Genomic DNA, 26410 nt, shown 5'->3' with positions numbered 1-26410 from the left:
TGGATTTTAATTGGATACAGAATAAATTGCATTGTAAAATATAAATTTGGGTGTCAGTCCAGTAACACATCCTTCCACTATCCAGGTACCAGTTTCTTCTAAACTGCAGTTGTAAGATTACATAAGAAATTATTTAAATTAATATATCTAGTACCCATCTCTTCACCCTTCTTGGTGCTTCCTTTCACTTATCTTCTCACATCTTCTCTAGTTTTTACAAATGTTTCATTATTTTGGAGATTATTGATCTGTCTGTTTTCACTCTGTGTTCAGTTTTCATCATAACCTTGTATTATTTTCAAGTTTGCATTTCTGTTTACTCATTTTATCCTTGAGATTCACAAAACCAATTATGTTTCCACAATGGTACCCATTTCAACAATCCCTTTCTGAACATACAATCACTTTCTGAGCATACTACTTTATTACCACTTTCAAGCAATGTAGTCACTTTGTACAGTTCTTCAATTAATAATAGTCCTTTTTTTGTGGCTCTGCACATTTTATCTGTACACTTCTCTTCCTACTTTTTCTGTTTAATTGTTAACAGTCAGGGAATGAGGCTCTCACTTCAAATGCTGAGGTACACAGTGCATTTTCTGCAGAGGGTGGTCATTTTTGTTGATACGGAATTTTGAATTATTGTTACTTATGTTGAAATGTGGTGCACTTAATTTGTTCATTTGCTTATTGTGTAATTTTCTATCTCGATTTTTTTTCGGATGAGTGAGTGTACTCACAGTTGATTATAAGTTATAATGAAAATCTTCTGTTTTCTGTAGACAAAGATAGCAGATCTACTGGGAGTTGCTGGAACTGACGTGCCAATTCAGGAAATAAAAGACCTCATGTTGCCTCACTTGGTGAGTTAGCTCAACAGAATTACTGTTTCAGTGTGCATGTTAGAGTGCCACTCAAACATCTTGGCAGTGTGTTGATCACTTATTTACTAGTAGGTTCGCTCTGGGATTTAGATTCAAATGAAAAGGTACCTCGAATAAATAATATGAAAGAAGGAAAGTTGCTACTCACCATATAGCGGAGGTGCTGAGCCACGATAGGCACAATAAAAATATTCACACAATCATAGCTTTCGACCATTAAGGCCTTTGTCAGCAGTAGACACACACACACACACACACACACACACACACACACACACACACACACACACACACACAAGCGCAACTTGCACACACATCTGCAGTCTCAGAGAGCTGAAACTACACTTTCAGCTCTCTGAGACTGCTGATGTTTGTGCAAGTTGCACTTCTGTTTGTGTTTGTGTGTGTGTGTGTGTGTGTGTGTGTGTGTGAGTGTGTGTGTATGTGTGTCTACTGCTGACAAAGGCCTTGATGGCCGAAAGCTATGATTGTGTGAATCTTTTTATTGTGCCTATCGTGACTCAGCACCTCCGCTATATGGTGAGTAGCAACTTTCCTCCTCTCGTATTGTTACATTCCATCCTGGATTTTCCACTGTTTGATTTTTATCTCGAATAAATGTATCACTAACACTTAAGGTGTATACTCATTGCAGTAATTATATAATTAATTGTAACAAGTTATATAAAAATAAGGTGTCATTTGTATTGAATCTATTGTGCAATATTTGGCATTTATTTCAACTACAGGTGCATGTTTTATGTTCTTGGTTTCTAATATTTCTACTCCTTTCTGTTGGCTAAGTCACTTCAGCAAATATATTCTAATCTAGCTGAGTACCCGACATTGCCCAGGTTTGTGTTTATTTTGATTCAATCTCCTCCTCCTCCCCTTTCTGTCCATCTCCTCTGCCCCATTCCTTTTCCTCTTCCTTCCCCCATTCCTCTCTGTCTATCTCCTCGTCTTTTCATTCTGTGTCCATCTCCTCTTGCTCCTCCCCTCCTTTCTAACTTCTCCTCTCCCATTTCTCTGTCAATATCCCCCTCCTCGTCTCTCTCTCTCTCTCTGTGATGACAATCTTCTACAGTCTGAACTTCAACATTTTAGGCTCATGTTGAGGTAAATTGGTTACAATAAGGAAGATATTGCAGATGTTTTCATATTGCACTGGGAAAGGATGCTTTATGGCTCAGAGCAAGAGGCCAAGCCAGCAGCAGTTGTTCTGAGATATTTGGCGATGATCAGAAAATTGCACACTTTTTCCAGAGAAGCAGAACACTGTCCCAGTTTTACTGATCAGTAGTATTACTCCTGAAGACAATGATGGAGACAGTTGTCTGACATTCAAAGAATTTTTCTTGATGCAGTATGGCTTTAATATTGAGAAGATTTCAATCAGCATGTTGTTATCTCTGTACCTCCCTCTCTTAGCAATTTATTACGGAATTGTTCATTTGTGCTTCATAAATGTTTTTCACAGTTCATTTTTATTACACTCAATCGTGTTGTATACAATTTACACTTTTCTAATGTGTATTACCTTCGTTTTGTCTATTTCAGTTGGGAGTAAATGCATATGCTTTCATGGTAACCAACAATGGCCACATACTTACGCATCCAGATCACCGTCCAGCAGTAAGTCTTTTACTTATTGTAGTAAATTAATATTCGTACTAAGTGTTTGTCAAACTGCACAAGCGATATTTTAATGTAGGTGTTATGTAACTTTATAGTGCTTCAGCAATTATTTCAAGTGAGAAAATGCAGCAAATAAATAATGCCACAAGAAGAAATGTTCACCTTAATAAAAAGTATTTTTATATTTGTGCATTTACCTAACAGTTGTTTAAATCGTTAAACTATGTACCATATTTACTTGACTGTAAGACGATCCTCTATTTTGAAAAGGATTTTTGAGAAATTTTCATTTTAACGAATTGTGGCTAATCAAAATTATAAATTATATTACTGATCTAAAGTATCTTAATAGTTGCCAAAAAATTAACACAATCTATTGTAATCTATCCATGGCATTTGGTATGTGCCACTTTTTGAATCCTTTCATTATAGATTCTCTTGAGGTTCTGCTCCAGGCACTTCTTTAACTTTTCTCCTGGACCAAGGGTGTGGTCTCCTTGAAGAAGCCACTCATAGAAGATGTATTCACAGCAACATCCATTACTTGAATTGTGACGTTATGCACAGAGGAGGTGGGTGGCAGGTAGGGGTAGCATATTAGAGTTGGGGAAGGATACTAGTGCTGCCTTTGGGAACATGGAAGGAAATGATAGGGACAGGATAGTGGAACTGCTAGGTGCAGCATCATAAGGCTGTACTATAGTGGGGAGGGGGAGGGGGAGGGGGGGGGGGGTGGTTGTTTTTATGAAACCAGTCATCATACAGTGACTACTTAACTAACTCTGATTTTAATTTGTTTGATTGTCCTCCACATTATGTCTCTTAGTTTTACTACTGGAAAGTGCAAGTCATTTACTCTGCTACAAGATCACCAGGAAAGTTATTTGTAACTTAATATGGCACTTCAATAAGCATTCTAATAAATTTTTGAGTTCATTACTACAATATTAAGTTTCAGTACTGAGAATGCACCCCAGAAACCTATCCCAGGTAATGTGACATAGGTTAGTATCAATTGTCAAACAATGATTCAAGCCCTTTGCAAGTATATTTATTACTTTGTATGAAGGTGATGAGACACTATTGCGAGTGCAGTGTAGAGTCATCAGAAGTTCTTTTAATCCTCTATATATCGGTGGCTTTCACATGTTTTGCACCTTTATTGCACAGTTCACCAGCTTTTCTTTCTAATGAAAATATCTTGTAAAGTACCATGGAGCTCAGCATGTCTTCTTGTAATATAGGCACACAGAAATGTTCATCTGAGGCTTTGCTCCAAATGAATATCTCCAGAACCACACTTCTACCATAATCCATAGCAGCATTCAATTACATATCACCATGAGTCTTCATAGACTAGCAGTTTACACAAAAACTGTTTCTGCATGACAGTCACAACTTGACTGTGTTGTTGGTAGACTTGAGTTACTCAACTGTTCGGCAGGCTCTATTCTACTCAACTCACTCATTGCATCTGATTTCGCGTGTAGTCACTCCTGTTCTTTACCTTTTACTTTGGTGCCCATATGCTTACCTAATGTGGGGCGGCGGGTGGAATTATAATTGCATATATAAAAATGTAGAATGTAATGTAGAAAAGATGCATTTCCCGGCTGATTAGCAACATATGTGGCGCGGCGGGAGGAATAATCATTATTAAAATGTTCCTATTATTTATTTAATACTGTTGTTTGCCGTTCTCAACACTGGCTCTCTAACTACAATATTGGCAACCAGAAAGTGATTAGCAAAACGTGAAGCCTGTAATTAGAATTCCTAGTGCCCACTTCATCTGAGAAATACATTTATAGCTACAGCTTATAGCTCTGAGGAATTAGGAGATTGTCTGGGATTCATAATCAAAAACGATTCTCTCTAAAATGTTCACTATATTCTGAAAGTCACAGACCAAAAAGAATCCACACAATCCAACTAACAGAGCAGTTCAGAGTCTAATGCACTGATGCAACTATAACTGCTCAAATTAAATGTTTAAGTGAATGCTCGCCATAATTTGATGATAATGTTCATCAAACGCCACACTAAATAATGGTAGAATGTCTGTCCCGCGACGGCACGTGAAAATACGACATACGCAAACTGAAGATAGATCATTAAAGTCATCCCAGAATTAACACTTCACTCGAAAACGATTTCATGGTCACACATATCCCGAGTAACTTATTACGGCATCTGAGGCTGTTTATAGCAATGATACCGACGCAACGCTACTCCCGGCACAGGTGGTGCGCTAATCAGCGTCTGGAGAGAACTGGGGCCTTTTTCTCTTGCGCAGCGTTCTTATATATAAAGCTGCGGTGCGGACGGCTAAGGGAACGCCTGATCAAATCCGCTCTCCCGACTAGCTGCTGCGATAGTAATGCACCACTTTAAGTTATTGAATAAATCATTGCTTCCTTTGCTGATGGCCGATGAAGCTCTCAATTTAAATGTGCAATCAGCACACAGGTAGGTAATCATAATAAAAGTCTGACGTGGCTAAGTCAAATATTTTGGGCGAGAGAATTAATTTAAGTACACTACACGCAGTAGACGAGCTCTGAACTTGCCCTTTGGAGATACGCTATAGCTATAGTTTTATAGTTATTCTCACATCTACTTAAATCTAAACATCCTAGCTTTATTTATTCAGCTACTTAATCTATCTTGCTTCCTTAATTTTTAAGACAAAAACCAGAAAATCATGAATTTCAACTAAAATTTTAATTTGTGAGATCCAGAATACTGTTTCTACTAAATTATTATGAAAAAGGAATCTAAATATAAATTTTTAAGTTTCTAGCTCTTTTCTGTTGTGCCAATGATTTTTACAGAAAAACGTCCAAATTTTGAGAATGATTAAAGTTATTGAACTGATATTCAACACATATTGATTTAGTATTACTCCTGACATGCTAGAAACGTTTCAGGTTATTTACTTGATTTTTAAAGTATTGCGCAACATTTATGATGTCGGAGCTAGTTACAGCGGACTGGCTGGCACACAATGGAAGACTGATGTGAATTTCATACGGCGTGAGTAGGCTGCTTCCCTACACTAACACAATGGGACTTCCCACTTAGCTTTCCTTCCCTAACATTATATTGTTAGTACTGTCAATAAGTCCTATATATGGACTAGTGAAATTACAATAATGGTTTTAAAAGTACAAAAACATGATTAATTTCCAATAATAACACAGAATTATTTTACAGATGTCATTGAGATGAATAAAAAAAAAATGTTTGTTGCGTGCAAATAACATGAGACACATGCAATAGTGTTGCAAATAGCTCCCTTACATATCAAACAATGGAAAATCCAGGATGGATTGTAACAATATTATGAGAAGAAAAGTTGCCACTCACCGTATAGAGGAGATGCTGAGTCACAGTTAGGCACAACAAAAAGACTGTCACACTTAAAACTTTCAGCCAATGGCCTTTGTCAACAATAGACACACATACGTGCGCAGGCAGTCGCGCGCGCGCGCGCCCACACACACACACACACACACACACACACACGACTGCAGTCGCGTGTGGGATGCGGGAGTTGTGTTCGCATGTGCACTGTGGTTTCAGTTGCCTGAGACTGCAGTCGTGTGTGTGTGTGTGTGTGTGTGTGTGTGTGTGTGTGTGTGTGTGTGTGTGTGTCTATTGTTGACAAAAGGCCATTGGCTGAAAGCTTTAACTGTGAAAATCTTTTTGTTGTGCCTATCTGTAACTCGGCTTCTCTGGTCTATGGTGAGTGGCAACTTTCCTTCTCATAATACTGTTACGTTCCCTTACATATCAAATATTTACCATCATTCCATTACCCCAGTATTGGGATTAGTTACCTCCAGCATCTTGACTGTACCACTGTGTAATACTGTGTCCTTCTCCCTCTCAGCCATTCAACTGTGGAACAATCTACCATGTCCTGCATCTGACCCAAAACCACTCTGCATTCAAGAGAGGAGAGTAAAGTTTTATCGGTTATCATCACCATATCCCAGCTATTTTCCTTCTGTTAAACAGGGAACCAATATGTCTGTCATAATGAAAACCATCCCTTTTTATTTCTGTTTTCTTCCTTTCGTCTCCTCTGCTAATCTTTATTTCTCTCTCTACTTCTGATCAGTAAATTTCGTCTTCACGTGGATTCTTGCTATACAGCTGCCACACATTATTGTTAGGTGCCATTATTCACATTTGACAAGAATGAAATGAGCATGTTACTTAACACAGCAGTAATAAGAATGATAATTTTTAAAAAATCTTTGCATTGATTACCAATTATTATTATTATTTCTATTTTTCTCAGACCTTAGGTCTGGTTAAAACTGGAAAGTGACGCGGACCTTCATCAAGCGTGACTTCCTTTTAACTGTATGGTATATGTTACATTGTATTTAGGAACTTTCGGGTTATTGAACACGTATCAATAATTACAGATTTCTGTAGTTGTTTATATAAGTTTGGATGTAGCTGTATTGCGTTGATGTACTGGTGGATATTGTGTGGTATGACTCCTGTAGTTGATAGTATAATTGGTATAATGTCAACTTTATCCTGATGCCACATGTCCTTGACTTCCTCAGCCAGTTGGATGTATTTTTCAATTTTTTCTCCTGTTTTCTTCTCTATATTTGTTGTATTGGGTATGGATATTTCGATTAGTTGTGTTAATTTCTTCTTTTTATTGGTGAGTATGATGTCAGGTTTGTTATGAGGTGTTGTTTTATCTGTTATAATGGTTCTGTTCCAGTATAATTTGTATTCATCATTCTCCAGTACATTTTGTGGTGCATACTTGTATGTGGGAACATGTTGTTTTATTAGTTTATGTTTTATGGCAAGTTGTTGATGTATTATTTTTGCTACATTGTCATGTCTTCTGGGGTATTCTGTATTTGCTAGTATTGTACATCCACTTGTGATGTGATCTACTGTTTCTATTTGTTGTTTGCAAAGTCTGCATTTATCTTTTATGGTATTGGGATCTTTAATAATATGCTTGCTGTAATATCTGGTGTTTATTGTTTGATCCTGTATTGCAATCATGAATACTTACGTCTCACTGTATATATTGCCTTTCCTTAGCCACATGTTGGATGCATCTTGATCGATGTGTGGCTGTGTTAGATGATACGGGTGCTTGCCATGTAGTGTTTTCTTTTTCCAATTTACTCTCTTCGTATCTGTTGACGTTATGTGATCTAAAGGGTTGTGGAAGTGGTTATGAAATTGTAGTGGTGTAGCCGATGTATTCTATATTTCTGGCATTGTGAACGTGTAAGTGTATTGAGTGCTTCTAGGTCTGTGTTACTCCATTTCACTACTCCAAATGAGTAGGTCAATATTGGTATAGCATAAGTATTTATAGCTTTTGTCTTGTTTCTTGCTGTCAATTCTGTTTTCAGTATTTTTGTTAGTCTTTGTCTATATTTTTCTTTTAGTTCTTCTTTAATATTTGTATTATATATTCCTATTTTTTGTCTGTATCCTAGATATTTATAGGCATCTGTTTTTTCCATCGCTTCTATGGAGTCATTGTGGTTATTCAATATGTAATCTTCTTGTTTAGTGTGTTTTCCCTTGACTATGCTATTTTTCTTACATTTGTCCATTCCAAAAACCATATTTATATCATTGCTGAATACTTCTGTTATCTTTAGTAATTGGTTGAGTTGTTGATTGGTTGCTGCCAGTAGTTTTAGATCATCCATGTATAGCAAATGTGTGATTTTGTGTGGGTATGTTCCAGTAATATTATATCCATAATTTGTATTATTTAGCAAGTTGGATAGTGGGTTCAGAGCAAGACAGAACCAGAAAGGACTTAATGAGTCTCCTTGGTATATTCCACGCTTAATCTGTATTGGCTGTGATGTGATATTATCTGAATTCGCTTGGATATTAAGTGTGGTTTTCCAGTTTTTCATTACTATGTTTAGGAACTGTATCAATTTAGGATCTACTTTGTATATTTCCAATATCTGTAGTAACCATGAGTGGGGTACACTATCAAAAGCTTTTTGGTAATCAATGTATGCATTGTGCAGCGACCTTTGTTTAATTTTAGCTATGTCACCTCTGTATCTACTATCAGTTGCTCTTTACATCCTCGTGCTCCTTTGCAGCAGCCTTTTTGTTCTTCATTCATAATTTTGTTCTGTGTTGTACGTGTCATCATTTCTGTGTAATGACTGAAGTTAATATTTTGTATATTGTTGGTAGGCACGTTATGGGGCGATATTTAGCTGGGTTTGCTGTGTCTGCTTGATCTTTAGTTTCAGATAGCTTATTCCATGTGTAAGTGTATCAGGGAATGTGTATGGGTCTGCAATGTAACTGTTAAATAATTTATATTTAAAAACAAAGATGATGTGACTTACCATACGAAAGCGCTGGCAGGTCAATAGAAACACAAACAAACACATACATACACACAAAATTCTAGCTTTCGCTACCAATGGTTGCTTCATCAGGAAAGAGGGAAGGAGAGGGAGAGACGAAAGGATGTGGGTTTTAAGGGAGAGGGTAAGGAGTCATTCCAATCCCGGGAGTGGAAAGACTTACCTTAGGGGGAAAAAAGGACAGGTATACACTCGCGCACACACACACACACACACACACACACACACACACACACACACACACACACACACACACACACACGTATCTATCCACACATACACAGACACAAGCAGACATTTGTAAAGGCAAAGAGTTTGGGCAGAGATGTCAGTCGAGGTGGAAGACTTTTGGTTTGACTCTTTTGGTTTGTGTTGAATGTTTGGTTTTGTTTCCTTCTATTTTCACTTTTTCTGTATCTTCTAAGTCGTTTGGCCAATGCTTGTAATTTCTGCTTCTTTTCATCTAATTGCTCTATTGCTTCTTGGTGTGAGATTTTACCTAACCTTTTTCGTTTTTTGTCTGATTTTTCATTTCTTATAAATTGTGTTAGCTGTCCGATGTCTTTTCTCAGTTTTTCTATTCTGATCTGTAGCCTCTGTTGCCATGCTGGTTTTGTGGGTTCTTCTGTGTGTTGGTTGGTTCTGATCTCTGCCTAGTGTGTATATTTAGTGTAGTGAGTGCTTCTACATAAACCAGTAGTTGTAACTCTTCCATAGTTGTATTTTCATTTATTTTGTTGTGTATGATTGTGTTGATAGTTGCTATTGTTGTTTCGACTTGTGGGTTATTTGGTGGTCTATGCAAGAATGGTCTAATGTCTGTATTTGTGTCTTTGTATTCTATATATGTCAGCTGAAATTTCTCTTCTATATCTAACATGTGTGTCACTTTGTGTTCTATTTGTGCTTGTTCTGGTGGCTGTCTTTAAGATTTCGTTTTCCTCTGATTGTTTAATTGACGCATTTTGTTCTTTGTTTGTCTTCTCTGGGATGTTTGAGTCCATTATTGTATTTTCTTCTTCTTCTAATTGCACATAATTTTGTTCCAGTATTTGTTGTACTTGTTGTTTGATAATTCTGACTGGGGTATCCTGTTATTTTTTATTATTACACGGATCTGATCAGCTAGTCGTTGTTCTGTTAAAAATTTTAATTCCGGGTATCTGGTAATAAATGTTGTGTATACTTGTGATCTGTATCCAGTTGTGTTGGTTCCTAGGTTTGTTGCTTGGCAATAACAGAACATGAGGTGTCGATTAACTTCATCTGACCATCTCATCCTCTGTCTTTGTTTTCCTTCTAGGGTGGTTGCAGGAAGCATATCCTGCAAAACACCTCTATTTGGATTTAAATCATTTTCCAGTTGGCTAGCAGTGTCGTTACCATTGTGGGCGGGCATAGGGTTTAAGCGCTGTCCCCGACCGTGACGGCGCTTGTCCGAGGCTTCTTTAGTTCTGTCCTGAACCAAGTTATCACACTAAAAGGGGGGTTAGCCCTATTAGTGGTTTGTTCTTTCCGTCGCCTTTTACGACTGGCAGAACATACTGGAGGCCTATTCTTTTCCCGGGCCTCCAATTATTATTATTATTATTATTATTATTATTATTATAATCATCATTATCATTATTATTGTTACTATTACCATCATTGTAAATTGCTCATGTGCTACACATATTTGACTCACTAAGTATGTCTGCTTAGATATTAGAGAGGGCCAGAAGGCCACAATGCTACCAGCTGAAATAAATACATAAATACATAATTTTGTTGACAACTTTGAAAATCAGCTGAGCTCTGGAGCAATAGCAGCCTTACTGCTGTCAGGTTTTTGTTTTTATTTACACGTCAAGTTCCATAGGACCAAACTGAGGAGCAAATCTCCAAGGTCAAAGAATGTGTCAGTACTTGAAATTACAAGATAAAAGTAATAACAGATAAAAATAAAATGTTTATGAACCCAAAAAAATTCAAACCATAAGTTTAAGTAAATGCAGTCAACAATATAACTTAAGAATCAGTTTAATTTTTCAAGGATCTCCTGAACAGAATAGAAGTGACTCATGAGGAAGCTCTTCAGTTTTGATTTGCAAGTGCATGGATTACTGCTAAGATTTTTAAATTCTTGTGGTAGGTTATTGAAAATGGATGCAGCAGTATACTGCATACTTTTCTTCAAAAGAGTTAAGAAAGTCCAATCCAAATGCAGGTTGGATTTCTACTGAGTATTAACCCAATGAAAGCTGCTTATTATTGGGAATGAGCTGATATTATTAACAAGAAATGACAGTAAAGAACATATACATTGAGAAGCCAATATCAAAATACCCAGACTAGTGAACAGGGGTCGACGTGAGGTTTGCGAACTTATTCCACATATTGCCCAAACCACCTGTTTCTGAGCCAAAAATATCCTTTTAGAATGGGAAGAGTTACCCACAAATATAACACCATATGACATAAGCGAATGAAAGTAAGCAAAGTAGACTAATTTTCGTGTCAAATGATCAGTTATTTCAGATACCGCTTGAATAGTAAAAATGGCAGCATTATGTGTTTGAACAAGATACTGAATGTGGGCTTTCCATGACAGTTTACTATCTATCTGAACACCTAGAAATTTGAACTGTTCAGTTTCACTAATCATATGCCCATTCTGTGAAATTAAAATGTCAGGTTTCGTTGAATTATGTGTTAGAAACAGTAAAAACTTTGTCTTACTGTGATTTAGCATTGGTTTATTTTCTACAAGCCATGAACTTAGATCATGAACTACAATGCTTGAAGCCGAAACAATGTTGCACACAACATCCTGAGCAAACAGAAATATTTTAAAGTTACCCGTAACACTAGAGGGCGTATCATTTATATAAATAAAGAACAGGAGTGGTCCCAACACTGAACCATGGCCGCCACCCCCCCCCCCCCCCCACCCCCCCACCCGATTTGCCCATATGCCACTCAGACCCCACATCACATCCGTCGTCAACACTGTGAATAACAACCTTTTGCTGTCTGTTGTTAAAGTAAGTGGTGAACCACTTTAACCTTTTGCTGTCTGTTGTTAAAGTAAGTGGTGAACCACTTGTGAGCTACTCCTCGTGTTGCCGCAGCTCATGGTCTTGCGGTGCGCTCTTGATCCCGACAGGGTCAGGGATATTCACCTGCCTCGAAATGACTGGGTGTTTGTGTTGTCCTCATCATTTCAGCATCATTCATGAATGTGGCAAGTTTGGACTGAGCAAAAGTTGGGAATTTGTACAGGCGCTGATAACCACGCAGTTGAGTGTCCCACAAACCAAACATCATCATCATCATCACCATCATCATCATCATCATCATCATCATCATCATCATCATACTCCCCAGATTCCTTAATGGTCCAACTTCTGAAGCAATATTTTGTGATCATCACAATCAAATGCCTTAGTTAAATCAAAAAAATTGCCTAGTGTTTGAAACGTTTTGATTAACCCATCCAGTACCTCACTGAGAAAAGAGAATATAGCATTTTCAGTTGTTAAATGACTTACAAAGCCAAACTGTATGTTTGATAGGAAATTGTGTGATATAAAATGCTCAATTATCCTTACATACACAGCCTTTTCAATTACTTTAGCAATCATTAATGGTGCAGAAATAGGTTTGAAATTGTCTATATTATCCCTTTCTTCCTTTTTATAAAGTGGCCATATTACTGAGTACTTTAATCATCCAGGAAACTGACCATTCCTAAAGAAAAAATTACAAATATGGCGAAGTACAGGGGTAACATGTGCAGCACAGTACTTTAATATTCTGCTAGGCACTCCATACTATCCAAGAGAGTCCTTAGTCTTCAGTGATTTAATTATTGAGTCAATATCCCCCTTACCTGTATCACAGAGGAGTATTTCAGACATCAATCTCGTAAACGCATTTGCCAAGAGAGTTATATGATTCCCTGTAGAAACTAAATTTTTATTTAATCCACCAACAGTGCACAGAAAATGATTGTTAAATGCTGTTCTTCTATCTGATTTATCAGTAACCGAAGTATTTTTACTATGAACTGAATTTATATCGTCGACCTTGTGTTGCTGACCACACACTTCCTTCACAACTGACCATATGGTTTTAATTTTATCCTGTGAATTAGCTATTCTATTTGTGCACCACATACTCTTTGCCTTCTTAATAACATTTTTAAGCACCTTACAATACTGTTTGTAATGTGCAACTGTAGCTTGATTGTGACCACAGTGAAACTCCACCTTTACACTTTTTGAGGGACTTCAAAAAAATGGTATAAAATGTGGTAAAATGTAAAATGTGGGAAATAATGTCTTAAGCTGTAAAAGTTTCATATAGGATACCCCCTTGCATTTTGGCACTTTATGTATGATATATGTACATAACAGGCATCAAAAGACTTGTCAGGGACTTTTTTAATTATCTAATAAAGGTTTATTATCTAATAAAAATGGTTGATGCAGCTGGAATTGATAACTATCTGCGAAGTAGAAACATTTCACTTAATTACAAACATTATAATTGATGTTATTGGAAAGCCTGGAGCTGTGATACATTATTTAAATAATGAAATACTGCACTAGTAACATATTTTTTCATGCTTAATGATGTGTTTTGAGAATTTTTTCTGCTTGTCAAGTGCAAATATGTACACAAGTATTTTGTGTGGTGTTTGAATGTGTTATTCTGTCTCTCATGCACTGTAGTTGTCTTTTTGAGGTTATCAGGTACTGTGCCTCCTTAGTTATGTACAAACCCACGCACACACAAACTATCACTCACACTGTTTGTGTAACATCACAAAAAATAATACAAAAATACAGCACCTGACAACAAGAATAAGTTTCAAAACATGTTTTTGCTCAGGATGAAAAAAATTCATATCTGGCTTTGTGTTTAAACTAAAAACATTTGAGCATTGCAAAGTGAATGGCAGTGTCAACCAGTGCTACGAGAGGCCAAATGCCGAAACACACTAAATGTGGTTCAACAAAGGTGTCACGATTATCACAATAATCACAAAACTGCATTTGCGCAGTAGAGAGTTTCGAAATGGTTGTGAATGGTCATGAATGAACCTAGTTACTCCCTTCAGCCATCATGCCAAGTAATGCTCGGCAGCAGTGGGAGATACGGCACAAATTTTTGTAACTTTAACATGTTTACTGGTTCAAATCCCTGGTGTCAAGACACTTAAGCACATAATATTTGCAAACACTACTGGATGGACAAATATTTTAATGCAAAATCAGGTGCAAATTAACATTGTAGACATAGTAAATTTGACGGGAATAATAAAAAATGTCGTAAACGGTGGGAAAACATTAATTCTGGGAACGTAAAAGCAGAGATATACTGTACTTCTAAAATTTTGATATAATTCTCGCTTTGTTCTGCATGATATCCTTATCCCACTAGTCAGCCACCCAGGCTGCCTTTTACTACTATTACCCCATTTAGAACATTCTAATGGAAAGCAGCTCTCAAAGAGCATGAGAAATGTGTTAATAAAAGCATTATATTTGTTGTCTATGTTATCATTCCTTGACAAGTTTTAAAAAACTCTCTACTGCCATTGGATTAAATTTTCTATGTAGTTTTTTTATTATATGTGACATTTGTTTGAGCACAAAAGCCTTTTAATCTTAAAATTTGTGCATCATGTGCTACTGTTCCCCTGCACTATAGTTGAAAATTAGGAGATCTACCTACATCATTTTTCTTGCACAACAATACAAAATTTATATTGAAGTCACCACATATAACGAATTTCTGGAACTTCCGATAAAGCGGATCATGAAACCTCTCTAGCTCGAGCAGAAATGCTCTGAAGTCAGAGTTAGGGGACCTATAAACAACAACAATTAGAAGTTTAGTTTCACTGAATTCAACTGCCCCTGCACAACATTAAAATATCTGTTCAGTGCCATGCCGTGATATGTTTAGGGACTCAAACAGAATTTTGTTTGTTACGTACATGGGTACTCTCTGCCACCCCACAAGGTACTTCTTGAAAAACAGCCAGCTAATCTGTATTCTGGTAAAGGATGCCTCTAAATTGTCATATTATTTAAATGGTGATCTGATACACCAATAATTTCAGAATCAACATCTGTAAGCAGTTCACTAACCTTATCTCTAATACCTCTTGTACAGGGTGTACATAAAGTCTGGGAACACTTTCAATTATTTATTGCACAAGAACCAAACATTCTACAGATATCATACACATGTCATTTTAAAGAGAAACCATGAAAGTTTTTTTTTCTTTTTTCCTCCATGTATACTGCCACCGCATAGTTTGGTAATTTGCCGATAGTCAGTGCTAGTTGCAGACATGGCGTGTTCAGGTGCAGAGCGAGCTTTCTGTGTGTTGGAGTTCGACAAAAGCAAGTGTACTACAGCTGTTCAGTGGATGTTTAGAACCAAGTACGGTAAGAAGTCACCAACAAGGAAGGCCATTTCCCACTGGCACTACAAATTCATTACAACAGGTTGCTTGCACTCGGCAAACAGGAGCAGACATCCCAGTGAGAATCCTGGAACTGGTATGGCAAGAATTCGATTACTGTATTGATGTCTGCGGGCTCGCTCATGGTTCACATATTAAATGTTTCTCTTTAAAATGCAAAATGTATTACATCTGTACAATGTTTAGTTCTTGTGCAACTAATAGTTGAAGGTGTTCCCTGACTTTATGTACACCCTGTATTTTGATGGAATGTACTAATTCCTTCTCTACTTGAAAACGTGATGTCCACTGAAGGTGATTCCTTAGTTAGAGGGCTTTCTTCAAGCAGGTATACCTATCAGATGACCTCAATCTAAAAAAGGTGCAGCTCTAACACCAACTACTACAGGAATTTTTCCATGGGTGATCCCATCACCCACCACTACACCGTCATCTGTAATCTTTGCCAGCCTCCCCTTCCCACAACTATTGAGGTGCAGGCCAAGCCTAGTGAAACTTGATCTACTGATAGACTCAACTGGCACCACTGTAATGTGACCCATGCCCTCTGCCATCAGTGCCCTCTCCAGCCCCTTGTTAATGCACCTAACAGCTGCATTAAGGTGAGGCCGATCATGATGCTGAAACAGGTGCTCAAAAGGCACATTAGTGCCACCAGTTTGAACATAGTGTTTCATTTTTTGTGCTGCATTTTGAATGTTCTGTGTGAATATACATATGTTAGAGTGAATTTGTCCCATGTATAAAAGCATACTATCGTTGAGAGTATATGTCCATTTGTAACACTAGGTCAATTCTGACTACATTTGAATTCAGGCGAACAGCAGTTGAAATGTGGTAGTTATTGAAGAAGGAGAAGAAGAAGAAGAAGAAGAAGAAGAAGAAGAAGAAGAACTGTGACAGGATGCATTCCATAGTTGGCAGCATGATGAAGTTTTCTGTCATTGCGTCCCACACTTCTCCCCTAGTTCTCCATCGAGGTTGGCAGAGCAGTGCCTCCGCTCTCTCTTCTATCCTTCTGTTGTCATCAGATTTAATCTGTTCACTATCTCAAATACCATACCTTCATCTACTAATGTAAAGTGATCCCTATGTTAAGTTAAAAGCTCTGAATACTGACCAGCTGCTGTGTTGTCCTCTGCCAGTGGTGTCATTAGGATGTGCAGTAGAGGGGTGTTGTGTCAACACACCACTCTCCCGGCATTTTTCAGTTTACCAGATCTTGGAATCATTACTTCTCACTTGAGTGGGTCCACAGTTGGTATCACAGGGCCAAATGCACCTGCTCCAGTCCTCCCACCAAGAAAATTCCTTGACAATACTGGGAATACTAGGAACTGAAATCAGTCATTCACATAGCAGTCAGAAAGGCTGATCACTTAGCTGTGGGGTTGGACATATTAAGCTATTACACAATGTAGAAACATTGACTTCAGCAACCAACGCTTAATCTGAATTTTTTGAATGACAAATTTGAGGAAAAACCTTGTCTTGTTGAGTAGTTGAGTAAATATGGTCTATATATTTGGAATTAATCTTTCACTCTGTAGTGGTGTGCACTCTATGAGAGAGAGAGAGAGAGAGAGAGAGAGAGAGAGAGAGAGAGAGAGAGAGAGGGGGAGGGAGGGAGGGACGGAGGAGGGGGGCATCAATCTTTAGTCCTGGTTTTATTAAAAGGACTTTTACACTATATGTGGTATAAGCTACTATTTCTGACAACAGAAAAATAACTGTGGACCTGATACTTAAATACATTCTTCAACACGCAGGATATTTCATTACTATAGTAAAAGTATAGTCAGTAACATCTTGTTGTGAAAATCTAGGTTATTTGGCTGATGTTGTTGAAGGAGCTTACCTCTGTCTGGATAGCAGTTTTTTTGGAATCTCTTCACATTATCAGTTTGCAAACTGAAAGATGTACCGTTTGCAAAAAAGAAATATATTATTATAACATTAAGTGTGTATTAGTTCTTTTCTTTGCTGATGATCCCATCCTCAAGGTTAGCGAAAGTCCTATCACTATTGTGACATACGGGAGATATGCGAAGGGCTGCTGGTTTTGAGCCATTAAGCAGACTAATTCCAGATGTGATCAGATCATGTCCTCTGCCTGATGGCTTGAAGTCATTGCCTAGATCCCTGTCTGTGACTCCCAATATTCTTTTATCCAGGCCAGAATGCCTACATGCTAGGATCTCATGGCTACAGGGCATCGAACAACCCTATGTGTGATACAACAATCTCCTAGTGTCTGAAGAGTTTGCAAGAAATGTGAACGACACTTGGCCGTGGGAGAGCTGCACTCCCAGCAGTCTCAGCTGAAACATGATTGCTTCTGAATCTCAAGAGTCGTGGGCCAATACAACCAGTTCAAATGCTGATCATGTAACAGCAGGGACCCCAAGTGTTCAAGAGTCATTGATCAACACAGCCAGTTCACATGATGATTGTGTGTCAGCAGAGGCCTCAAGCGTACAGTTGGCAAAGTGTCAATGTGGACACCCTGGCTGGCAACATATGAAGAGATGGCAGAGGTGGGCAGAGGCTTTGGTCTCTTGGATGTGTTACATTTGTTAGACTGACAACTTGGCAGCCGGTTCACATACTTAGGTCGTCACTACTTATGATGAACTTCGTTACCATTCTTGCATTCGTCAACATTGTAGCTTCTTGTGTGAAATTGATCACCAGTGTCTCAAGGCTTGTACCTTTTCTGGATGTACCCATTGCCTGCTGGCATGCCACTTTCCCTGTTGCTTCAGCCAGTGGCGTACAAGATCTGACTTACATTTTATGATGCCTAAAACTTTGAAGGAGGTTGTCCTACTTATTACAAAGATTAGAAATTCCCTCTCACTTGACCTTGATGGTTTACGTAGCTGTGAGATAAAGAAAGTTGCTAATGAAACACTACAGTCACTTTGCTACATCATCAGCTGCTCCAAGAGTACTAGCATTTTTCCTCAGCCACTGAAAATTTTCAAGGTAGTTCCATTACACGAGAAAGGGGCCAAGCATGAGGTCAATGATGACTGAGCTATATCCCCTCCTCCCAACTGTATCCAAAATAATGGAAAAACTTTTGTGTATTTGAGTAAGGACCTTTGTTGAAAGTAACTTTTTACTAACAGCATGACAGTTCAGCTTTTTTGGGCCATTCCTTGCACATGAGGTTGCCAGATTAGTGGAAATGGATATTTATTGAGAATATCTGAAATTGAGGACTATACTATATTACATCCAAAGATACATTTATCTTTATCAAAACCTTATTCCTTGAGATTGTACATAATATATAGTAGTATCACTTTATATGAAAGATGTCCTGAAATTTTAGTTGTCACAATGATGATATGCAACAGTGACATGTTTCATCATACAACTGCTTTATGACCATTATGTTGATACTGCATGTATCTGGTTGGTTTACAATGTACTCTAGGAAGATGGCTGCAGCTGCAGAACCAACAGTGTGAAAAATCTCCATGCTGTCTACTCTTATGTCCTCTTCTTGATCACTTTCATCATTACTTTCCTGCATGCTTTTGATTATTTCTTCATCTTTTAAGTTAGGTTCATCTTGAGGTTTCCTCATTCACCCACTTAGCAACATATTCTTTATCAGTTTCTCCTTCTCCTGGAAGCTTGTGGATCATGTCAGTGTACAAAGTGTCAGCAATTGATAATTCCAAATTGATTGGCTCATCAATGTCATTCAGTGCTGGCTCCAGCTTTGCATCAGTGTACAGCCACACTTTTCTCCAGCTGTTCATTATGATAGCATTCTCCACTTTATCCCACACTTCTGGTGTTTGGAAAACATCACATAAGTTGACATCTTTCCACACCTTCAACATAACCTTGATAGTAATTTTCACATTTGTTCAGCAAGAAGGAAAGAAGTACCTGCCAATAACGACATTTAACCAGTTTCAAAATTTAATGGTTCATGAGCTGAATGAGGACTGTCACATTGGCTGCAAGAAAGAATGCTTTTATACCATAGGACCTTTGACTCACATCAGAAGGATGACCGGCAACATTGTCAGTTGTAAGGATAGCTTTCAGTGAAAGCTTTTTCTTCTTCAGCTCTTTTCAGACAACTGATACAAATGATTTGTGGATCCTCTGAGAGGAGATATCTCTGACCATAAATGATTTATTCTGAACACAATTAGCATATTTCTGTTGCAGTGTTGGCAAGGGTGGGGGATAGAAAGAAAAAAAAGTGGATATTGTGATTTCCCAATCATTATGAGTGATAGGTAATGATTCCCATTTGCATTAAAACACACCACTAATGAAACTATTTCTGTTGTGCATACCCATAGGCTTTCTTCTCGTTCTTAGCAGCTAATCTATCTGGAAGAACATGTTGTGAAAGAGATTGATTCCATCAGTGTTGTGCAAGGTACCATCAGTTAAATGATCTTCCTCTCTCATATTCTATATCTCTTTTATAAACTCTTTTGCATCTTTTTTGTTAGCTGAGCGACTTTTCTCGGTGACTGTCAGCTTGACATTTTGTTTTTTCCAGTTTGATAGGCAACCTTTGCTTTCTGTAAATAAGTTACTGCTGCCAAGTTGTTAGATACAATTGCTTTTTCCTTTATTATTGGGCCACTGACAGGAATTCCGTTACTTTATTGTTGTACGAACCATCTACAAAGAGCTAGGTTCAGTTCTTCATTCTCACTCTTTCACATAACCTTCCATTTTCACATGTTGCTCTCCATTCCGATTGTGTACTGTCGAAAAACATCACCTCACTTTTTGGTGTCATAAATAGTTGCTCATCCAACATGTACTCAGCAGCTATGGCTGTTTGTGAACAACATTGGGTCTGCTTATGTCAAATTTCAAGTTTCTCCTTGAGGTGTAGCACAGTTTGTTTCCTTTTAGAAGCCATGATACTGAACTGTAAAGAAAACCATAATTTCAAATGTGTGTCACATTGTTTAACATTGTAATCGACATTATTGCAGATGGGACCAGATTAGCAAGGTTTTAGTGTACTTCAGTGGGTCTCTATTCGTTTACTGACCAGATACTACATGCATTTAATGAAAACACTGTGCTTCTGCCCTGTTTATTGATCTTACAAAAGCATTTGATCTGTGTCAATCACACTTGCTGCTACGCACAATGAATGCTTGTAGTATAAGAGGATTCTGTAATGAATGGTTTCAGTCTTACCTATCAAACGAGAAGAGCTGGTAGAAATAACAACACATGATGTCAGTCTCATCAGGAGTCCCACAGTTCTCAATCTTAGGTCCTCTTCTTTCTCTTTACTAATGACCTCCCAGAATATCTTCCATCAGCAGTACCTATGTTATTTGCTGATGATACAAACTTCCTTCTCTTGAAACATTACTTCACAGTAGATGAGAACTGACTCAGTTGACAGCAGTGAAAGGCTGCTGTACTGGCTCAGTGGTAACAGTGTAGCCTCTTACTTAATATGGAAAAAACCCACATGATCTTCCTGTCAAAGAATCATACAACACATATAGAACCATAATTGATAGATGGGAAAGTTACTGAACTGGTGAGACTAAATTCCTGAGGCTCTGAATAAACAAGAGTCTACAATGGTATATACATAGAGATAAAGTATTGTGCAAAATGTGTAGCCTGTGCTATGCCTTTAGAGTTTTCAGTCAAATGTATGACTACCATTAAAACTGTATATGTTGCTCTAGTTAACTCAGTCATCACATGTGGAATTCCTTTCTGGAGGTCAAAACAAAGGAGAATATTATTTGTGCAAAAACATATTATCATTATGATATGATTGCCACCCCATACACCTACAAGCCAGTCTTCAAAGAATTGGGAATATTACCTGTCCCATGCATATACAACATAGGGACTATTTTATTTGTAAATAAAAATCATCAGTAAATAATAATGTGCATGACCATCACATCCATGGTGATGGTAACATACATGTGATAGACCAGAGGCTGACTACATGCTACAACAGTGTAAGGCACATAGGCTGCCTACTCTGTAATAAATTGCTTGCTCAGTCAAAAATAATAACGACTCCTTCTCTAAGAATGCTACCAGTATAATGCTTCAGCATTGTTTTCATTCTCTTGTGGAACTTATGGAGACACATTTGTGTCTCATGTAACTTTAATTTTGTACAAGATGCATCAATCTCAAACATGATGGTAGGTAAATAACACTTCTTGTGGCCACACACACACACACACACACACACACACACACACACACACACACACACACACACACACGCACAGAGAGAGAGAGAGAGAGAGAGAGAGAGAGAGAGAGAGAGAGAAACAAAAATGTATGTGTATTCTGTCCTTTACAGGACTATTTAAAAACCAATGCAACAGAGGTTTATGCTCCTTCAATGACTGCTATAACTTATGTTACAAATTCATTTTTGTGGATGAATAAATAAAGAAATAATCTCTGAATCAGACTCTTGAGTACTGTGTTTTTACTGGTAAGGTACAATAACTAATTCTATTCCTCGCCCAGTAATCTCTCACTGTTATTGGCTTATGGATAGTGTTTTTTAATCTGATGCTATTGGCTATACTTGGAATTAGCATTCGTTATTTCCAATTTAATGGTCATTGAAACCAAAGTCCTGAGCGCACGTGAGAGCTAACTCTCCTATTCTTCTCCCCCTCAGTATAAATAGAAGATACTTAATATCTTCGCTCAGCTGTAAGTACAGCATTTGTTTCTTGGAAAAGAGGATATGGAAAATATTGAATGTGTGACATCTTGGCCAAAATGCAAATTTATTTTAGTTTTGCTCACAGGTTGCAATCATCTTACTGGAGGGCTTTTCTGTCATATAATTCCACATTAGTGACACCTTGCATGTAGATGGCACTGAAACATTGAAAAAGCGAATTAAGAAGTCTGCAAGAGCTGATGAATTACTGCACTGGACTAAATAGAGATTATTAGGAACAGCTCTTTTTCTTTACAGAGTCTCTTCACACACAATGACATTTATTTACTTAGCCCTTTCATCATATGTAGTAGAATACATAAGATGACACTGGATTTAACTCTATACTCTTTTACAAAGACCAGTGATCAAGATTGTAGTAGGGCTACATGTTATAAAATGCAAAAGTTACAAAATGTGTGTATTAAAGTTTGTGTATTCACTTATTGAATAGAAACAGTGGCACTGTTGATATTCTCTAATAGATATTTCAGTAGGATTAATATTTAATATATATTTTTATAATGGAAGGAAACATTCCACGTGGGAAAAATTATATGATGAGGCAACAGTTTGTTGCGAAAGCTTGAATTTTGTGTGTGTGTTTGTGTTTGTTTGTGTATCTATCGACCTGCCAGCGCTTTTGTTCGGTAAGTCACCTCATCTTAATATATATTTTATATCATTTGGGAAATTAGTTTTATTCTCATATAGCATATGTACCTTACACATGCTATATTACTACCATCTTTGTTGTGTAATTCTCAAAGCTGTTACAAGAATGATATTTAAACTTCATGTAATAAAACATCTCTCACATCAGTGTAGTTTAAGACTTGTGTGTGGCATGGATCAACCAGTATCTACAACAGCATATGTTAGTTTTAAACATCTTGTCCATCACTAACAGATCCTTTAAATTGAACCTACCCTGCTATTAGCATCTATGACAAGATAATTGATGAACCAAGAAATTGTATGTAAAAACTTGATCTTTCGTGTATGGTGCAATATTTCCATTCATTGAATGACAATAATAAGTGGCTTTACAGTGCAAAACAAAATTTAAAGGTTGAATGGCCACTATGCAATATTACTTTATGGAATACATACAATACTCTTCACAGAGACTTCATATTTCTCTGTAACCAGCAAAATTTTACATCTAAATCTGTACTCTGCAACCGGGCAACTACTGTGAAGTGCATGGCATAGGATATGTCCCATGTGCTACATTTTAGACTTTACTCGCAGACCGAAAGGCTTCCTAAATGCAGCTGTGCATACTGTAATTAGTCTAATCTTGCCCGGATGCTCCCTACATATATACAGGTTGTGTATTCTAGATATTTTACAAAAGTTCAAGTTCTCAAAACTTGTAAGGAGGCTTTTGTGGTATATTAAACTTGTCAACAAGTACCATTTGTTGCAGAGTGGGAAACTGGCCACACAGTACATTTAAAATTAATACTTTGTATCCAGTAGGAACTGTTCCAAAAGTTAAAGCACTTGTCTTTATGGAATAAAACTTGTTATAAACTCTATCTCTCTCTATCTATGGTGAAAACCCGTACCCACCATCAAAGTTAATTATTAGTAGTGTCCTGCACAGTAGATCAGTAAGTGATAAATACATAAATAAATACATACATAAATAAATAAATACATAAACAATCATATCAGAGAGCAATGCAACGGCCTTGGTGCAGTTTTCATGTATTCGAATAAATTTATCAGTGATAAACATATAGGACAAGACATGCTGCATCTAAACAGGCTAGGATCGGCAACATTCAGCAATATGTATTGTCATATTTGTAAGATCATACTTAGTAAGCGAAACTATTATCCACAAATGGCGGTGTAAAAATTGGTAACAATGGTGAAACAAAATTACACAAATAGCGCTTCAAAACAGATGCCATTAGGAATATTAAAAAAATAACAATATGTTAACAATGAACTTGAACATAAGTGGCTTAAGTTCAAACTATACGAATGGCAGAGAAGGAAAACTTAACGATTTGCAAATCATTTTGCCAGAAATACCAAATATCAGGGTTGTATGCTTGAGTGAACACTGACTTACAAAGGATAGTATCAAAATCTTAAATAACGTTGATAATTTTTATGTTTCCAGCAGCTTTTGTATGAGTAATTTAACACGAGGAAGATCGTGCATACTTATGGAGAGATCAATGGAATATAGAGCAAGATTCAATTTCGATTCCTTGAATGAAGAAAGTATATTTGAAAGCTGATGTGTAGAGTTAGGGTAAAATATTGTAATTGTAACTGTGTATAGAATTCCAGGTGCAGAAATGACGAAACATTTTTGTAGTAATTCCAGCGTCTGTTGAAAAAACTTCAAAACGAAACCAAGAAACAGTCATAATAACTGCTGATTTCAACATAGATCTCACCAGTGAAGCCAACAACTCAAAAAAACTCATTGATATGATTCAAATATCAGATTTCAGTGCAAATTTTGCTGATTTTACTCAAATAAATGAAATGTCTGCAACATGTGTAGATAATATTTTAACCAATTATACTTATTATGAGGCAAATAAGCATTGTTTAGATTTACGACTTTCTGATCATTGTGCTCTGTTTATGGAGTTACCAAAAACAATAGAAGCTTGCTTGAAGAAAACCTACTCCAAACTCCAGTTCAGCAAAGAAAATATGAACTTATTCCATTGTAGATTAAATAATGTGGAGTAGACTATAGATCATAGTATTTCATGCTCTGAAAATTTTGCTATTTTCTTGGAAAACTTCCTACACGTTTTTAATGAAACTTTCCCCCATGTTGTACACCACGAAAAAGAGGGAAATATAGTAAAGTGGATTACTGAAAGAATAAATATCTCTAGTGAAAGAAAAAGACAGCTATGCAGGGAACTAAAACATAACAGAAGTCCTGATTTTGTTACCTATGTACAAAATTACAAAAACATTTTTAAAAAAGTTGTAAAGGCAGCCAAAGAACTGGGAAAAATAGATTTATTTTGGATAGAGAAAACAAATCAAAAGCATTATGGCCAGTGATCAAAGCTGAAACAGGTGCCACGGGTAGATAAAGGATGTAACTATTGTAAATCGTGCTCAAATTTCTGAATTATTGAATGAATTCGTTATAAATGTAAACAAATCAAACATCAATGTAGAAGATTACCCAGACAAGGTAAATTTCTTCAACAGTGAGCAATTTGAAGGTGAACTTTTCAGTACATTTACAAAAACTACTGTAAAAGATATAGAAAATGTGATACTATTGCAGAAATGTAAAACATCAGCAGGATGGGATGGGATACCAACAAAAGTGTTAAAAAAGTCTTTAAAATAATTGCACAGCCACTAACTACAATAGTTAACCAGTCCCTTCAAGAAGATTACTTTCCACACACACTGAAATATGCAGTAGTCAAGCAAATATTAAAAAAAGGCAGAAAAGAACATATGGGAAACTATCACGCAGTCTCTCTTCTCCCATCGCTATCAAAAATATTTGAAAAGATAGTCATCATACAAATTCAAGATTTTGTAGGAAAACATAAAATAATCTCAAAAAATCAGTATGGATTTCGAAAAGGCAAAACCACAGTATCTGCTATTAATATTTTGTTGATAAAATTAGCTTGTCTCTAGACAACTAACTGCTTGCCACAGGAATTTTTGTATGATTTATCAAAGGCCTTTGATAGTGTGAATCACTTTTTGCTACTGTGTAAACTGGAAAATTATGGTATTAGAATGGTTTAAGTCCTATCTAACCAACCAAAGACAGAGTGTGGTTCTATCATCAGAGAGAGGAACTTATACTTCAAAATGGAAAACCATTTCACATGGAGTATTGCAAAGGTTCTGTTTTAGGTCCTGTTCTGTTTCTGTTTTACATAAATGATTCTGCCACTTAATACTGAGTGTCACTCAGTTTTATTTGCAGATGACACATCTGTAAGCATTGAAAGTAACAGTACTGACCAAATTCCACAAACTGTATTAAATACATTAGAAAAATTAGATACCTGGTTTGATTTAAACGGGTAAAAAGTAAACTTGGAAAAAGACTCAGTTAACGCCGTTTAAAACAAAATAAGCAAAATTAAGTGACGTTCTGGCCAGTCACAGAAACCAGGATTTGGAGGAAGCTAACTGTGAGAAATTCCTAGGAATGCAACTGGATAAAAATCTATCATGGTGATCACATACACAAATAAATTAAATAGCTTAGCATTTGCAATGAGGATATTGTACAGTGCTACCAGTA

The 26410-nt window shown here is 36.9% G+C and overlaps 1 protein-coding gene across 2 annotated transcripts in view; it reads left to right on the top strand.

Annotated features, from left to right (window-relative positions):
- Positions 1-26410, top strand: part of LOC126483961 (voltage-dependent calcium channel subunit alpha-2/delta-3) — an 832874-nt gene that overhangs the window by 477024 nt on the left and 329440 nt on the right. For both annotated transcript variants that reach the window (XM_050107259.1, XM_050107258.1), the window contains exons 12-13: positions 783-863; positions 2445-2519. In XM_050107259.1, coding sequence (XP_049963216.1) covers positions 783-863; positions 2445-2519 — 156 coding nt within the window. The remainder of the gene's footprint in view (positions 1-782; positions 864-2444; positions 2520-26410) is intronic.

This window comes from Schistocerca serialis, chromosome 6, assembly GCF_023864345.2.
Source record: "Schistocerca serialis cubense isolate TAMUIC-IGC-003099 chromosome 6, iqSchSeri2.2, whole genome shotgun sequence".
Classification (NCBI taxonomy): Eukaryota; Metazoa; Arthropoda; class Insecta; order Orthoptera; family Acrididae; genus Schistocerca; species Schistocerca serialis.
Note: the sequence above shows the minus strand (reverse complement) of the source record. Positions and strands in the feature narration are given on the sequence as shown.